At 51.7% G+C, this 13285-nt stretch overlaps 1 protein-coding gene across 1 annotated transcript in view; it reads right to left on the reverse strand.

Annotated features, from left to right (window-relative positions):
• Positions 1–13285, reverse strand: part of FANCM (FA complementation group M) — a 60822-nt gene that overhangs the window by 16627 nt on the left and 30910 nt on the right. The window contains exons 11-13 of the mRNA XM_066552502.1: positions 9195–9429; positions 3323–3480; positions 2241–2405 (exon numbers count right to left, since the gene is read on the reverse strand). Of these exons, the coding sequence (XP_066408599.1) occupies positions 2241–2405; positions 3323–3480; positions 9195–9429 (558 nt within the window). The remainder of the gene's footprint in view (positions 1–2240; positions 2406–3322; positions 3481–9194; positions 9430–13285) is intronic.

Below are 13285 nucleotides of genomic sequence, written 5' to 3' on the forward strand. Positions count from 1 at the left end.
CTGCCCTCTGGCACTGGGAGCCATTCCCTGGCTCCTGTCCCTCCATCCCTTGTCCCCAGTCCCTCTCCAGCTCTCCTGGAGCCCCTTCAGGCCCTGCCAGGGGCTCTGAGCTCTCCCAGGACCTTTCTCTCCTCCAGGGGAGCATTTTGAATTCCAGTGGGAACACCCCCAGCCTTGGGAGCACTGTCAGTGCCTCCCAGGAAGGCAAGGATGACTTCAGGGAATGTCACTGAACCTCTCAGACAAGAGCTCAGTGTCAGAGCTGTCAGATCAGACCCCATAGGACAATGCTGCCTCTTCCCTTTTTGTGGAACACTTTTGGTGTCCCTGGACTGGCACCAGCTGGCTCAGTGTAAGAAAGAGCCCAGGAAGCTCTGGAGTTAATTTAAAACCCTGGTGTCAGTGCTGAGTCCAGCCCTGCCAGTGCTTTGTTTCTCCCTGGGACGCTCCAAAGGGTGAGTGTCACCTTGTGTCACCTCCTGTGCTCCTGGGGCACCCTGGGCACACCAGGGACACCCTGGGAGGAAGGTGAGGAATGAGGAAGCTCCACACCTGCACCTCTGCCTGCTGGAGCAGGCTGGAGGCCAACCCAGCTGGAGCTCACCCTGCACAAAAGGAGGCTCAGGGGGCACCTGCTGATTCTTGAACTATTTCCCCGTTCCTGACATCTCAAGCTGCACCAAGGGAAATTCAGGTTGGATAGTGGGAAAAAGTGTTTTCCAGAAAGGGTGAGAAAGTTCTGGAATGTTCTGCCCGGGGAGGTGGTGGAGTCCCCATCCCTGGGTGTGTTTAACAAAGCCTGGATGTGGCACTGGGTGCCAGGGTTCAGTTGAGGGGTTGGGGCTGGGTTGGACTCCATGATCTCAAAGGTCTCTCCCAACCCAGGGATTTTGGGAATTCTGTCCCATCCCTGCCCTCTCCCCTGCAGTGTGTCCTTGAGCCCAGCTGGGGACAGGGACTGTTAGAGTGTGGGAAACAGATTTGTAAAAAATTCTCCAAGCCTGACAGAAGGCTCACACAGTGTACAGCTGTATACAAACCTTGAAATAAGAAATGCTGACTTAAAAATACCATAGAATAAGACAGAAACTGCTGAAAAAAATTAAACTAGAAACAAGTTTCAAAGGATGGCCTTACAAATAAGACTAAATACTTTAGAGAAATAGAACTATGAAAGATGCATTGTAATAAGACACACAAAGGGTAATTTTAGATAATTAGCTTTAAGGCATTTACAACATAGTGTAGCTAAAGCTGATAGGCCAAGAAACACTTATAGTGTAATTAAGAAATAGCTTCTGATTGTGATAGCATGAATGATAACACCTGTATTGTCTCACCCTTCTCATGAGACTGAAAATGGAATAAAAGTTTTTACAACACCTCTCAGTTGCCCCATCTCTGGGTCAGAAAAAGGCCTAATCCAACATCAGAGGAGTCAGGGATGTCTCTGGTGGGATGGAGAAGCTTTGGCCAGGTCTGATCACAGCCTCCCTTTCACACCCCAGGAGCACAACCACAATGTCTCCATTCTCCTCCTTGATTAGCCCTGGTATTATTCAGGAAACTCTGGCAGCTTAGCAACAGCTTCTGATGACCTAAAAAACCTCCACGTGCTGAAAGGCAACGTTTGGGGAGCTCAGCTGGAGGGAAAAATAAGGTGGTGAACCACTGAAGCCTCCATCCACCTCTGCACCCCCTTCCTTGTGCCTTGCAGAGGGATTTCTGTATCCATCCCTGTCAGAAAACAAAATTCCCATCTCCCAAACTGTTCCCATCCATGTTTGTTTGGCTTAGCTCCTCTTATCCCTTAATTCTTAGGAACAATTGGCTTTTTAGTTCATAAAAACAAGCTCAAAAAGCCTAAAATAAATCCCCTAAAACATGCCATGGGCTCCTGCATGACTTTTCTGTCAGCTTTTGATGTACACACGATCTCAAACTCTTCCCAAATCCTGGAATAGCTCTGATATCCCTCGTGGTGGCCTTGCTCCATGTCATTCTGTCACAAACTGATACTGGAATCCATTAAGAAAAGACTGATTTAAGGGTGGGGGTTTTTTTCCCTTTTTTTAAACAGTTTCTGTGGAAAAGATTAGGAATCACAGCACAGCAGTGAGAGACATTTTAAAACACGATTAAATACACATAATTCGTTTCACAATTACTGTTTTTTTTAAAAATTTCATTCTTTTTGAACTATTCTAACTGTGCATTCAGCCCTTGGGCAGGTTTCTTACCCGCTGGTGCCTCATCAGCTCCATCATCTCCATGGCCCCGATGAAGAGGTGACAACGATCCGAGTGATCCACCAGGGATGTGGGCAGAGGCTGATTCTGCCAAACGCTCCACTCAGACAGGGAGAGCTCCCGAGCTGCCCCTTCCTCGGGCTTCTGCAGGGGAAACTGGGATGGCAAAGGAGATTTTCAGCAGGGAATTTTTTGGCTAAACTTCGCTGTCAGGGACAATTGTCGCAGACAACTTTTATGAAAAATCTTTTCCTTAGGATTTTTCCTCCTGAGAAGCTGAGAGGCCTCAGGAACAAAATGTAACCAATGGTTATCTGCTGCTGTGGAATGCAACAGGTGCAGCTGGGATTGGGCTCATGTGGTTGTTTCTAATTAATGGCCAATCACAGGCAGCTGGCTCAGACAGAGAGTCCCAGCCACAAACCTTTGTTATCATTCTTTGCTATTCTATTCTTAGCTGGCCTTCTAATGAAACCTTTCTTCTATCCCTTTAGTATAGTTTTAATGTAATATATATCATAAAATAATAAATCAGCCTTCTGAAACATGGAGTCAGATGCTCGTCTCCTCCCCAGTCCAAGAACCCCTGAGAACACGGTCACACCAATAAATACAGAAATGCAGAGAAGGATTTAAACATCTGGTCTGAAATAAAACCATCAGGAGCAACCTGGGCGAGGGGAAGGTGCCCAGGTGTCCCTGCCCAGGGCAGAGGGTGGAATGAGATGGGTTGAAGATCCCTCTAAACCCAAACCATCCTGGCACTCTGTGAACACAGCATCCTGCATGGAATTCTTAAAAACAGGAGCAGAACTTAATGGATACTGAGACCTCCTAATATAATTTTAATTTATCGACCCAACTTTTAATTTACAGACCTAACTTTTTACTTACAGACCCAACTTCAAAGACCCATTTCAAACATCCAATTTTTAAATTCTTAACCTCAAAAACCCACATGTAAAACTCAAAAAGGCATTTTTATAACAGACTTCCTTCAAATCCAGAGTTAAGTCTGGCATTTCCAGCATCCTTCAGGCCTCGTGTCCAAGGCAGCATTGCATGGAACTCACTGGTGTTTCCTCCAGCTTTTCCAAGGTTTCAAACTGAACTCGAGGCAATACTGGTTCCTTTATCCCATCACTTTCCTTAATCCTGTAGAGCCTGTCCCATATTTCAAACTCCTCAGGTGACAAGGACCAGCTCTCATGGGAGTTCATTTTCTTTTGGCCTGTGGGGGGAAAAACAACAACAGGAAAATGTTACCTTCTGTAGGAAAAGGGATGCACAGAATAAAAGAACTTGCTGTGGTACCAGGCACAAAAAATAAAATCTCTCTGAGCCACAACCAAGAGCAGATGCAGAGAATCTGAATCCAGGGACAAGCATCCAAAGAGTGTTAATGTTTTTTATGAACAAATATCATTAAACAGCTGGTTTGGGGCAGGGCATCACATAAAAGTACAGACAGATTTAAATCACTATCCCAAATAATGCCAAATCCTTTCAACAGCCCTGGCTGGGAAGTGATTCCAAAGAATCAGAGTTGAGAATGTGTTGAATGATTGTGTTCAGGCCAGATGTGTGAAGCTGGGAGAAAAACAATGAAGGTAATTTGCCAGATTCAGGGGTGGATCTGCAGCCCAGGCTCTTTTGGGAATTAATGCCACAGAGGAGGAATCAGGATCTCTCAGTCCTGTCAAGGTCCAGCTGCCAGGGCTGCGTCTGCACAGAGCAAACCCAGAGTCCTGCTCAGGTCCTGTCCAGGAGAACCTGGAAAAATGAACCAACACTGATGTTCCTAAGGCCATCACTGACACATCCCAGAAGATCAACACTGCTGTGGAGTATTTCTGACTCAGGTGTGGAGGTCACTTTCCTGAAGAGATAACACCCAGTCCAAGGAGCTGGCAGGGGAGGAAAAAAAGAGACCTGAAGGAAAAGGAAATGAAGAACAATCCTCAAAGAAGAACTTGGAATCAGGGAATGTTGAGTGGGAAGGGACCCATAGGGATCACAGAATCATGGAATGTTGAGTGGGAAGGTGATGCCTCAGGTTCAGCTTTTCTATTTTCACATTCTGTGCTGCTTTAGTGGGTGGGTCTGGGCTCCATATCAGGGGATGCTGAGCTCTGTGCACAGAGCAGGGAGACAAAACAATTCCTGCTCCAGCTGGGCACCAAGGACAAATGATCCAAACCTCAGCCCAGGAGCACAAACCCCGTGGGCTGGAGAGAGAAAAACAAGCAGGGTGGGACTGCAGGGGCTAAAGCTGGAATGGGACAATGAACTGCAAGGTGCAAATGGAGCAGAACTGATCCCAGGGAGAGACCCCGTGCCCGGCCGTGCATTTTGGGGCCATTTTGGTTCATCTTGGGTGCAGGCCTGGCTGGGCTCTGGTGCTGCCCAAGGTGGATGCATGGAGGAGATGCTTTGAATGAATCCCTGCTTTATTCTGGAACTCCATCCAGCCTCTGCTCTAGGGCAGCCTGCACAAGGTGTCAGAGGGACCCACAGGGATCACAGAATCAGGAATATCCTGAGTGGGAAGGGACCCACAGGGATCACAGAATCAGGAATATCCTGAGTGGGAAGGGACCCACAGGAATCACAGAATCAGGAATATCCTGAGTGGGAAGGGACCCACAGGGATCACCCAGCCCAACCCCTGTGCCAGACCCCCCAACAATCCCACCCTGGGCATCCCTGGCAGTGCTGGCCACAGGCCCCTGGAGCTGTGGCAGCCTCAGGCTGTGCCCATTCCCTGTTCCTGAGGATCTGTTCCTCCCAGCCCCACCAGGGCACGTGGGAACAGCAATGACTTCAGTGCTGTTGCAGCTCCCTGGGACAGGGACAAGATGATCCCCTGATACCAGCCCAGGTGAGCCATGCTGCAACCCTGGCAGGCAAGGAGCCTGCAGCAGCTGCCAGGACCTGGGAACAGAGCATTCCCAGAGCTCTGGGGAGGATTGTGGCTGCCCAGAACATTTCCCAAACACAGAGAAAGGGACCTGGACAAACATGAGTGCTGCCATCAGAGAATGGGAGCACAGGGAGAACATTCCCCTCCTCAGGGAGGCTGATAAGGCTCAGGGATCAGGGCTGGGAATCAGCACGTCCTGCAGTCCCTGGCACAGCCTCTCCCCTCCATGGGAAGCAGCTGGTGCTGTCCCATGGGAAATTATCCTCCAGAACATTCTGAGTTAGGGATGCCAGGCCCTACCAGACACAAACACAGCACTCAAATCATCCACGTTATTTTCCTTGTTTTTCTCCAGAACGAATGCATTTTCATTGTTCTTGAAGTGGGAAGAGAGCAAGAATTAGCCACAGGCAACTGGAAAGGCATGAAAACCCCACAGAGCAGGTGTTTAAACCCTAAAGTAGGCGTTGGTAATCTCAAAAAGTGAGTCCAAACCGATTATCATTAGGATAAAACCAGCAATTATAGAAATAGTGTGAAACTGTAAAATCAAACAAAGCCCACGGTTATTGACCACTCAAAATTGATCCATCTGAAATGAGGGAGGAGAAGAATTGTGGAGAAGCAGCAGAAGAATAAAGAAAATGAGGTTTCATCTGGACAAAAGCAAAAAGAAAAAGGAATTACTGGTAGCTTGAAATGAGATTCAGCTCCCAGGAACAACAATATTAAAATGCTCCTCACTTTAGCAAACTCTTAAGAAAAACCCCAAACAAACAAAACCCAAAAATCAGAGAGAAAAAAGAATATTAAAATACAAGAAGTTATATAAGAGGCTTATGAACTAAAGGGATTTTTTGCTGCACTTTTTGAAGGAAAGCTCTGAAAACTGCAGGACACACTTGGTCAATGATGGGGCAGCACAAGATATTGGATCCTTCTGGGGCTGACAGACAAAAGTTATGGAAGAGCTTTTGAAGTGAAAGAGGGGTGTGAAATGAATAGAACTTGGATCAAATTAAGAAGAACAGGAAATGTCTATTTTTTCAGGTAATGAGTGCCAGGACAAGAGGAAACAGCCAGAAGCTGTGCCAGGGAAGGTCCAGGTTGGACATGGGGCAGAATTTCTTCATGGAGAGGGTGGTCAGGCCTTGGAACTGGCCAGGACGGGGCTGGAGTCCCCATCCCTGGAGGGACTCAAAGCCCTGTGCATGTGGCACTTGGAGACATGGGGCAGTGATGGCCTGGGCACTGCTGGGGAATGGTTAGACTCAAGGGACTCAGAGCTTTCCAACCTAAATGATTCCATGATTGTATTTATTTTGACAAGAAAACAAGGAGAATGCTTGACATTCCTGTGATTACTCAGCCCTTGACAGCTCAGTTTCTGCCATGGAGAAACCTGAGGATGAACTGGACCTCAACAACAAAGTGAGAGCAGAGATAAGAACACACCCAGCTCACCCACTGCTGCCAGCTTTACCCATTTTTATCGTGGAAACAGGCACTAAAATGAAAAGAAAGTGCAAAAAAGTCATTTCCTTTCTTTGTCCCCTTTTGGAGCTTTATCCTGAGGGTCACTAAAACCAGGAGCAGCCCCTGGTTGACCCAGCAAGGGGGAGGATTCCACACAAGGGTGGTGCTCAGTGACCTGCACAGGGCAGCCCTGGCTGGCAGGAGGGGCACTGAGCCCTGGACACCTTAGGGACTGAGCCCTGGCCACCATGGGCACAGAGCCCTGGACACCCTGAGCCCTGGCCACCATGGGCACTGAGCCCTGGCCACCTTAGGGACTGAGCCCTGGACACTATGGGCACTGAGCCCTGGTCACCTTGGGCACTGAGCCCTGGACACCTTGGGGACTGAGCCCTGGCCACCATGGGCACTGAGCCCTGGCCACCATGGGCACTGAGCCCTGGACACCTTGGGCACTGAGCCCTGGACACCCTGAGCCCTGGCCACCATGGGCACTGAGCCCTGGTCACCATGGGCACTGAGCCCTGGACACCTTGGGCACTGAGCCCTGGTCACCTTAGGGACTGAGCCCTGGACACCATGGGCACTGAGCCCTGGACACCTTAGGGACTGAGCCCTGGACACTATGGGCACTGAGCCCTGGCCACCTTAGGGACTGAGCCCTGGACACCCTGAGCCCTGGACACCTTGGGGACTCAGCCCTGGTCACCTTAGGGACTGAGCCCTGGCCACCATGGGCACTGAGCCCTGGACACCTTGGGCACTGAGCCCTGGTCACCATGGGGACTGAGCCCTGGACACCTTAGGGACTGAGCCCTGGACACCATGGGCACTGAGCCCTGGACACTATGGGCACTGAGCCCTGGACACCTTAGGGACTGAGCCCTGGTCACCCTGGGCACTGAGCCCTGGCCACCATGGGCACAGAGCCCTGGCCACCATGGGCACTGAGCCCTGGCCACCATGGGCACAGAGCCCTGGCCACCATGGGCACTGAGCCCTGGCCACCATGGGCACTGAGCCCTGGCCACCATGGGCACTGAGCCCTGGCCACCTTAGGGACTGAGCCCTGGACACCATGGGCACTGAGCCCTGGACACCTTGGGCACTGAGCCCTGGTCACCTTAGGGACTGAGCCCTGGCCACCATGGGCACTGAGCCCTGGCCACCCTGGGGACTGAGCCCTGGACACCCTGAGCCCTGGACACCTTAGGGACTGAGCCCTGGTCACCTTAGGGACTGAGCCCTGGACACCATGGGCACTGAGCCCTAGACACCCTGGGGACTCAGCCCTGGCCACCTTCATCAACTCAACCCTGGCCACCTATGGGGACTCAAATCCCGGTCACTTTGGGGACTCAACCCTGGCCAGCTTTGGGGATTCTATCCTGGTCACTGTGGGGACTCACCCTGGCCACCTTCTGGCAATTCAGCCCTGGCCACCCTGGGGACTCAACCCTGCCCACCTTTGCCTATTCAACCCTGCCCACCCTGGGGACTCAGCCCTGACCACCTTTAGGGATTCTACCCTGGCCACCTTTAGGGATTCTACCCTGGCCACCTTTGGCTACCCAGCCCTGGCCAGCTCTGGCTGCTCAGCCCTGGTCCCTGTGGGGACCCAGAGCCCCAGGCCTGCCAACATGGCTCACCCAGAAGGGCAATTCCAGCCCCTGTGCTGCTCCCACAGCAGGAACATTCCCAGCATTAGCGTTTCCTTTATGCCCTCCCTGCTCGTTTCTCTTTTCTAGGACAGACCAACAAATGCTCCAAAATGATTATTTTCATCCCATGTTGGGCTCTGATTGTTTTCCAGCAGCTGTGTCTGTTTAATCAGAAATGGGAATTTTCCCAAGGCTTCGAGTTCCTTCTTTCAAGGAGTTGCTGTTGGTCTTTACAGAAAGCACTAACAAAGAGATAGAGCAGAAAAATTCACAAGTATTTATAAAAGGAGCTCTTTTTTTCCTTTTCTTAGGATTGTGTTGAGTTTGCTGAGCATTCCCATGCCATTGGACTGCATCAGCTAGAAAGCCTCCAAGAGAATTTTCCTAATTTTCCTCCAAGAGAGTCTGCACAATTCATAAATATCCTACCCTTGATTTCTCCTTTTCCTCACAGCAAAATCCCTTGGTTTTCAAGCATTTCTGGTTTATTGTCATTTACAAAGCCACAATGCCCAGAGCAGCTGTGGCTGCCCCATCCCTGGGAGCATCCCAGGCCAGGTTGGACAGGGTTGGAGCAGCCTGGGGAAGGGGAGGGTGTCCCTGCCCTAAACGGGATTTTAAAGTCCCCACAACCCAATCCAGTCTGGGATTCTGGGATGAACATTTGCCTCCTGTGTGTGCAGCTGGCGTTTCTGACTTCCAGTGAGTGACTCCATGGAGGGGGATGAGCCAAGGCCTGGCTCAGGATGTGGAGGTGCAAGGGCAGAGCTGTGAGGGTGCCCAGGAGAAGCCCTGGGCAGTGCCTGAGCTCACAGAGTGACCCCGAGAGCCCCAAGCTCCCAGGAGGGAGGGCTGGAAGTGCTGGGAACACCATAATCCTCTTACCAGTGACACAGGCAGAGAGAGCAGATTTGTGCTGCAGGGAACTGCAGCTCCTCTCTTTGGAAAGCACCCTGGAGGTGCTCTGCTCCTGTTTTTCAGCAGCGATAAACATTTTGTGCACTTTGGGATTGATGCCTTCTGGAACCATCCGTGGGCTGTGCTGGTAGAAACGAAGGGTTTTGTTCCCTGAGATGGCTTTGTGGATGCTCCTTTTGTTACACTGGCTTTGGTTGTAGGTCTGAAAGAGAAGGTAAATGGATAAATCATCTGCTGATTGATTGGTTTTTTCACAGCATTTGATCAAAACTAAAAGAACACCTCAGTGTCTGTGGGGGTTCTCATTATTTCCTGTTCCCTCAGCAAGGAGTTGTTTGGTTTGGGGTTTTTTAATGGACCAGAAGCAGGCACAGCGCTGGAGAGTGAGAAAGGAGCACAGCCCTTGCCTGGGGGAAGTTACAAGCTGTCACTGATACAGGGATGATGTAAATTAGATTGCATCAGAAACAGGGAAAGGAGCTCAAGCAAAAAAAAATAAAAAAGCCTAAGATGATTTGTTGATGTCATGAGTGCTCTGAGTCCTTTTAATTACACCCCATTTTTATTGTGCAATGGAGAAACCATGGCAAAGCTGGGGAATGTGAGGAGAGAAACTGGGGCCTCCCTCTGGAAGTGCCTCCCCAAGGAGGTTTTGGGCTCTGCTCCTCCCTGAGCCCCTGTGAGACCCTGAGTGTCCCAGGGGGCAGCTGCCACCTGACAGAGAGCATTTCAGGGAGCAAAAATAAATAAAATAAATCATTAAATAAATAATTTCCCTGAATAAAACTGGAAGGGACCCACAGCCAGCTCTGATAAACCCCTCAAGCATTCCAAAAAATAACTTTTTAATCCTAGAAGAGTCAAACCCCGGTGTTCTTATGGCAGAAAAACATGATGTTACCAAATTAGCAGCATCACAGAGTTGTGACTTCACTGGCTTTTCCCTCCCCTGTGCTTCCCTGGGCTGAGCAGCTCCAGGGACATCCCAGACCCATCCCAGCAGCCCCAGGGACATCCCAGACCCATCCCAGCAGCTCCAGGGACATCCCAGAGCCATCCCAGCAGCTCCAGGGACATCCCAGAGCCATCCCAGTACTCCAGGGACATCCCAGAGCCATCCCAGTACTCCAGGGGACATCCCAGAGCCATCCCAGCAGCTCCAGGGACATCCCAGACCCATCCCAGCAGCTCCAGGGACATCCCAGAGCCATCACAGCAGCCCCAGGGGACATCCCAGAGCCATCCCAGCAGCTCCAGGGGACATCCCAGAGCCATCCCAGTACTCCAGGGGACATCCCAGAGCCATCCCAGCAGCTCCAGGGACATCCCAGAGCCATCCCAGTACTCCAGGGACATCCCAGAGCCATCCCAGTACTCCAGGGACATCCCAGAGCCATCCCAGTACTCCAGGGGACATCCCAGACCCATCCCAGCAGCTCCAGGGACATCCCAGAGCCATCCCAGTACTCCAGGGGACATCCCAGAGCCATCCCAGCAGCTCCAGGGACATCCCAGAGCCATCCCAGCAGCTCCAGGGACATCCCAGAGCCATCCCAGTACTCCAGGGGACATCCCAGAGCCATCCCAGCAGCTCCAGGGACATCCCAGAGCCATCCCAGCAGCCCCAGGGGACATCCCAGACCCATCCCAGCAGCTCCAGGGGACATCCCAGAGCCATCCCAGTACTCCAGGGGACATCCCAGAGCCATCCCAGCAGCTCCAGGGACATCCCAGACCCATCCCAGCAGCCCCAGGGGACATCCCAGACCCATCCCAGCAGCTCCAGGGACATCCCAGACCCATCCCAGCAGCTCCAGGGACATCCCAGAGCCATCACAGCAGCCCCAGGGGACATCCCAGAGCCATCCCAGTACTCCAGGGACATCCCAGAGCCATCCCAGCAGCCCCAGGGACATCCCAGAGCCATCCCAGTACTCCAGGGGACATCCCAGACCCATCCCAGCAGCTCCAGGGACATCCCAGAGCCATCCCAGCAGCTCCAGGGACATCCCAGAGCCATCCCAGCAGCTCCAGGGACATCCCAGAGCCATCCCAGTACTCCAGGGGACATCCCAGACCCATCCCAGCAGCTCCAGGGACATCCCAGAGCCATCCCAGCAGCCCCAGGGGACATCCCAGACCCATCCCAGCAGCTCCAGGGACATCCCAGACCCATCCCAGCAGCTCCAGGGACATCCCAGAGCCATCACAGCAGCCCCAGGGGACATCCCAGAGCCATCCCAGTACTCCAGGGGACATCCCAGAGCCATCCCAGCAGCCCCAGGGACATCCCAGAGCCATCCCAGTACTCCAGGGGACATCCCAGAGCCATCCCAGCAGCTCCAGGGGACATCCCAGACCCATCCCAGTACTCCAGGGGACATCCCAGAGCCATCCCAGCAGCTCCAGGGACATCCCAGAGCCATCCCAGTACTCCAGGGACATCCCAGAGCCATCCCAGCAGCTCCAGGGACATCCCAGAGCCATCCCAGCAGCTCCAGGGACATCCCAGAGCCATCCCAGCACTCCAGGGACATCCCAGAGCCATCCCAGCAGCTCCAGGGACATCCCAGAGCCATCCCAGTACTCCAGGGGACATCCCAGAGCCATCCCAGTACTCCAGGGACATCCCAGAGCCATCCCAGCAGTTACAGGGACATCCCAGAGCCATCCCAGCAGCCCCAGGGACATCCCAGAGCCATCCCAGCAGCTCCAGGGACATCCCAGAGCCATCCCAGTACTCCAGGGACATCCTGGAGCCATCCCAGCAGCTCCAGGGACATCCCAAGCCTGGGGCCTGGGGCTCACGGGAGCTGCCACGTGGAGAGGCTGCCCTGGGAACACGTGGGAGCCAGGGAATAAACACTGAGCTGACAGAAATTCCTGCTAATGTCACACTGCCAGACCTGCACTGACTCCTTTCTCCCAGTAAAACATCTTCAAAAGCTTTGTGATTGACCTGAAGTGGTTTGATTAAAAACAACTCCAAAATTAAAGCAAGCAAAAAATCCCAAAACTAAAACAAAGGGAAAAAACCACACAAAACCCCCCAAACAAATTCCCATAAATTAATACATGGACATGAATTATTTAGCTGCAAATTAAGAGATGGGGAAGAACCTCCACACTGAGTCACCTTCCAGTTCTGCTGAATTTAAAATCCCAACCACAACCCCAAAAGACACCCTCAAGGAAAACCAAACAAACCCACCAAGACAATATTGGTTTGCAATTAAACTTATTTCCTGACCTCAAAATAATTAAAAAAAAAAAGTATACAATGACTGTTCTACCTGAGGGGAGATTCTGCTTCAAATATATCTGAGAAAATCTGGACAGCACAGTAATCCAAGTACTTAAGTGAAGCTCCAAGGAATTTAAGGGACTGTTTTATATCCCATTACAGAGCAGAGCTTTCAATAGCAACCAGCCTCCGTAAGCAGCACCAGAAAATATCTATTTACAAGCTCCACTCTGGTTTATCATTTTTAACTCCCATCCCTTCAAAGGGGAAACTTTTTTCCCCCCAGCGAGGATTCTCTGCAGTCTCAATCAGAATTAAATCCCTGCCATCCACAAATCCCAACCAGAGCTACAGCACTGACTGGAATAAATTAAATAATACCAAGAATCTGAAATTTTGGGTTTAGAATTGATTCACACAGATCTTGGATGTATTGGTGTGCACCCCCTTTCACTGGGGATGGCAGCAGGGAGTGCCCAGCCTGTCCTGCCCCAATCCTGCCCTGTCCCATCCAGGCCCCAGCTGTGGTGGGATGCCCCAGCTCCCAGCACATCTCCAGCAGGACATGGATGTCCCAAGGGACAGTCTGTACTCACAGATGATTAATTATGCTCTCTGCCTGAGTGCTGGGCTGCAGGAGCCCAGCCAAAGTGGATTTGCACCTAAGCCCATCTCCTCATCCTCACACGCAAGAGCGCGGCCACTAAAGCCAGCTCTGGGTGCCAGTGGCGTCACCAGCCCGGTAAGCACCAGCCTGAACAGCCACTGTCACCAGCAGCACCCCCAGTGTCCCCCCCAGCTCCAGCCCCCACCC

The sequence above is a fragment of the Molothrus aeneus genome, chromosome 6 (genome assembly GCF_037042795.1).
Source record: "Molothrus aeneus isolate 106 chromosome 6, BPBGC_Maene_1.0, whole genome shotgun sequence".
NCBI lineage: Eukaryota > Metazoa > Chordata > Aves > Passeriformes > Icteridae > Molothrus > Molothrus aeneus.